The 4,271-nt window shown below is 44.9% G+C and overlaps 1 protein-coding gene across 1 annotated transcript; it reads left to right on the top strand.

Annotated features, from left to right (window-relative positions):
• Window positions 1-293: 293 nt before the first annotated feature.
• On the top strand, window positions 294-3,669 carry LOC149209547 (uncharacterized). The gene is made up of 2 exons (XM_089398662.1): window positions 294-420; window positions 3,335-3,669. Exons 1-2 carry the CDS (start codon window positions 294-296, stop codon window positions 3,667-3,669), a joined length of 462 nt encoding a protein of 153 aa, XP_089254788.1.
• The last annotated feature ends 602 nt before the right edge of the window (window positions 3,670-4,271 follow it).

The raw sequence follows: 4,271 nt of genomic DNA, 5'->3' as shown, positions 1-4,271 counted from the left end.
CACTACGCGTAGTGGTACCTCTAGACCATGCGGAAAGATCACGCTACACAAAACCGGTGCGCGATTGCAACAACGATGATGATCTAGACTGTATCTATAAGAAAACCACGTGAGAGCAGGATTGGGTGAATCCAACAGCAGATGGCAGGATTTCGTGGGAGCGCGAAAGCTCCGACACATCAGATTCAGATGAGGAAATAAAATGATGGCAGAATCGGTTACATGAGGTAACCACAATCAATTGCAACATGATGATAAGGTCACTATGTTGTGTAGCAATAGAGGCAAGGGATATGGCTATGTATGATGGACTGACTGCGGTAGATGATTTCCTGAATAAATTTGAAAGCGAAGTACTGGAAAAGCAACGTTTTGACACTCTGAAATGGGCACTGCGTGCTACGCCTGCAAGGTTGTGGGGTATGCACCAGCGGAATTTTAAGGACTGGCGGGGATGCAGAAGGATGATGCGCCTATGATTTGGGAAACTGCACATGCGACTAATAGATAAGTATGACAGAAGATGATCCATGTGCACACCTTGCGAAATGGACTAAGGTCTACGGGGAAGAGCCACAACTTGAATGGGTGCATTTGTTCTGTCATACCCTGGATGTCATATCCATGATTTGGTATAAGGAGACAGAGCTCCGCCATGGCACGAGCGAATGGGATATCTTGTGCGAAGGATTCCTATTAATCTTCATTTTTGAAGATTGTTGGTGGGATACTGTTGATGATGTGCTATAAGCAGTAAAAACAACTATCTTCAAAATACCCCACGAGCCAATGGAAGTGCTTCAGCTGGAATGGGCGACCCAGCTAAGCTGCACGTTGGAGTGTTACAATGTTAATATTGAGGAGGATGATGAGGATCCATGAAAAATTAACATTCAAGAAACTAAAGGTTGTCACGAGGTTAGAGGACCATTGATTGAAGACCTTGACATCACCGTGCCGCTAAAAACAAAACAGGTAAACATTGGGACAGAGGCTAAACCAAAGTATGCAATGCTTGGTGATTATTGGGATGATGCCATGGTGGATAAGGTCGTTGAGTTACTCTGCGAGTACCAAGATTTATTCCCGACCAAGATTACGGACCTAAAAGGGATCATTGGTGATTTAGGGATGATGAAGATCACCCTAAAACCCGATGTGAAGCCAATTAAGCAGAGGCCTTACCACTTGAATCCGAAGTATAAGGAAAAGCTCTGCATAGAACTAGACAAAATGCTCGCAGCCAAAATTATTGAGCCGGTGGAAGAATCTGATTGGGTGAGCCCTATGGTAGTACAGGTGAAAAAGCACAAGGGTGAAATAAGAATATGTGTGGACCTCAAGAAGCTAAATGACACTTGTGTACACGACCCATTCCTGACACTGTTCACAAATGAAGTATTGGAAAATGTTGGCGGACAAGAAGCATACTTGTTCACGGATGGGTTCTCAGGGTAACACCAAATCAAGATCACACCAGAAGACACGAGCAAAATGACCTTCACAATAAAATGGGGCTGCTTTCAATACACCGTTATGCCGTTTGGATTGAAGAATGCACCAACCATCTTTTCACATGTCGTTGTTGCTGCATTCAAAGAATACATCCACAAGTTCCTAGAGGTCTATTTGGATGACTGGATTGTCTTTAGATTGGTTAAGCACCACGTAGCAAGCTTACGCTTGATGCTGGATACTTACTGACGACACCAGATTGCGCTGAACCTTAAGAAGTGCACATTTTGGTTCCCTTTGGGAACCTGTTGGGACATGTGGTTTGCAAACAGGGATTGATGGTGGACCCTACGAAGATTTTCGTAATTCTAAATTTGGAATCACTGCAAAGTGTTAAATAGTTGCGCGCTACCTTGGCACACACCGAGTACTACAAAAAGTTTATCAAAAGCTATGCCAAAATCACCACGTCGATGGAAAAGCTATTGAAAAAGGATGTCACCTTTTGCTGGAACGATGATTGCATGAAGAGCCCGGATGTCCTAAAAGGGAAATTGGCCTTCGCTCCAATCCTGGTCTTCCCAAAATGGGATGTGGAGTTTCATGTCCATGTTGATGCATCATGTATCGTGCAGGGAGAAATGCTCACACAGGACAGCAGGGAAGGCTTGGATCACCCTATCGCATTTGAAAGTCGGAGATTGTCCAAAGCCAAGAAGAACTATTCCACCACTGAGCGCGAGGGGTTGGCGATGGTGTATGCGCTCCAAAAATACTAGCACTACTTGCTAGGAGGACATTTCAAAATTTATACAGACCATTCCGCGCTAAAGTACTTGGTCAATAAACCTGTGTTGGGGGGGCGCATATGTAGGTGGCTCTTATTGTTCCAAGAATATGACTTTGAAGTTGTGGTAAAACTTGGATGACTAAACGCAGGACCGGATCACTTGTCATGTATTGAGACAAGCGAGGAACCCACTAGTTTAGAGGAAGGATTACCTGATGCACAACTCTTTGTTGTACGCGTCACGAACGAGCACTTCGAATATATAATCCACATCCTAAAAACAGGGATTGCGCCAAAGGAATTCTCTGTCCAATAGAAGAAGGAATTGGTGGTGCATGCGCAGACTTTTCTGTCATCGTGGGGCACCTATGTAAATGGGAAATGATGAGATATTGCAAAGGTATGTACTGGAATTTGAATGAATTCTGATCTTCATGGAAGCACATGGGGGCACTACAGGAGAACACTATGTAGGACGAGCAACCACATAAAAGATTCTCCACGCAGGGTTGTGGTGGCCAACCTTGCACCAGGATTCGAAAGCACGCTGTAAGGCCTACGATATATGTCAAAGGACTGGAAAACCATCGTGGAGGGACGAGATACCATTAAATCCACAAATGACAGTACAGCCATTCGCGAAATGGGCAATCGACTTTGTGGGACCTATCAAACCTCAGGGAAAAATGGGCATGCACTACATCATCACCGCAACAGAGTACCTGACACAATGGGCAGAAGCATAGCCGGTCAAAGACTGCACGACCACTACAGCTGCAAAGTTTTTGTTTGAAAATGTGTTGGCCCAATTTGGTTGTCCAAAAATCTTAATGAGTGGTCGCGGAACACATTTCCTGAACGAAACCATCAACACGCTCACAGAAGAATTCCAGGTGTATCATCAGAAGAGCACACTGTATCACTCGCAAGCCAATGATATAGTAGAGGCGTTCAACAAAATACTAGAGAATGCGATGACCAAAGTGTGCAACGTGCAACGAAGCGATTGGGACCTGCGCATACCTGCAGTGCTATGAGCTTATAGAACAACGTGCAAGAAACTGATGGGACAAACACCTTTCCTGTTAGTTTATGGCGTGGAAGCTGTAATGGAAATGGAATATATCATACCTAGTCTACGCATAGAAGCGCTCACAGGGATGACGGACCGTGAAGCTCTGAAAGAAAGACTCGCGCAATTGGACAAACTTGAGGAGGAACGATTCTTGGTTGGTTTTCATCAGTATGTTCAAAAGCAGCGTGAAAAGGCTTCGCACAATTGCCATATTAAGTTGTGCACATTCAAAGTAAATCACTTAGTGCTACTATATGATAGTGAGTTTGAAAAATTTCCGGGAAAATTCAGAATGCATTGGTTGGGACCATGCGTGGTTAAGCAGGTCACAGACGGAGGTGCGGTCTAGCTAGTCAAACTAAATGGAGAACCCTTCCCAGGAAAAGTGAATGGCAGTCGCTTGAAGCCTTACATGGGTGGGTCAACTATCTAACTAGCCGGCAGAAGCACAGTCTTCACGCTGCAGGGAGCCAGAAAAAGGTGCGAGACTATAAACATATACCGGTACAGATGTATGGGAACAGTTCATTCATGGAGGTCTCAGAATAGAGGATGCAACAGATTCAACAAGCAGCGGCTCAGTGTGCTACCAACATCATCATAGTTCGAGGACAGTTGGAGGCAATCTGCGCCAAGATCACCGTGTCGACCGAGTGACTCGAGGGAGAGTCACGATATTTGTGTTGGGGGCCTGTTGGGCATGGAATCCCCCCATGACATGTTTTGGGGCTCAAAGCCCAAGTTTTGACTTGATATTGTTGTAAAGACTTCGCAAATTGTGGGCACAGAGCGCGAAATGGATGATAGAGTCATAGGGTTGTCCGCCCTAATCTTGTAATATAATGTCGGCCTACCCATGGTCCGCGGACCATGGGATTGTATAATTAGAGCGAGGCTCTAAGTGTAAAAGCGGAGAATAGAATATAATAGAATAGAGGATGGGCATGAAAG

This window comes from Pinus tabuliformis, chromosome 1_2 (genome assembly GCF_031772625.1).
Source record: "Pinus tabuliformis cultivar Carrire ecotype Pingquan chromosome 1_2, CPIR1, whole genome shotgun sequence".
In the NCBI taxonomy this organism is placed as follows: domain Eukaryota; kingdom Viridiplantae; phylum Streptophyta; class Pinopsida; order Pinales; family Pinaceae; genus Pinus; species Pinus tabuliformis.
The sequence above is the reverse complement of the archived record's forward strand: the minus strand, read 5'-3'. Positions and strand labels throughout refer to the sequence as shown.

Coding starts and splice junctions, on each gene's coding strand:
- LOC149209547 (XM_089398662.1), top strand. CDS start 294: ATGGCTATGTATGATGGACTGACTGCGGTAGATGATTTCCTGAATAAA. Junction 421..3,334: donor TACGCCTGCAAGGTTGTGGG/GTATGCACCAGC, acceptor CTTTCCTGTTAG/TTTATGGCGTGGAAGCTGTA.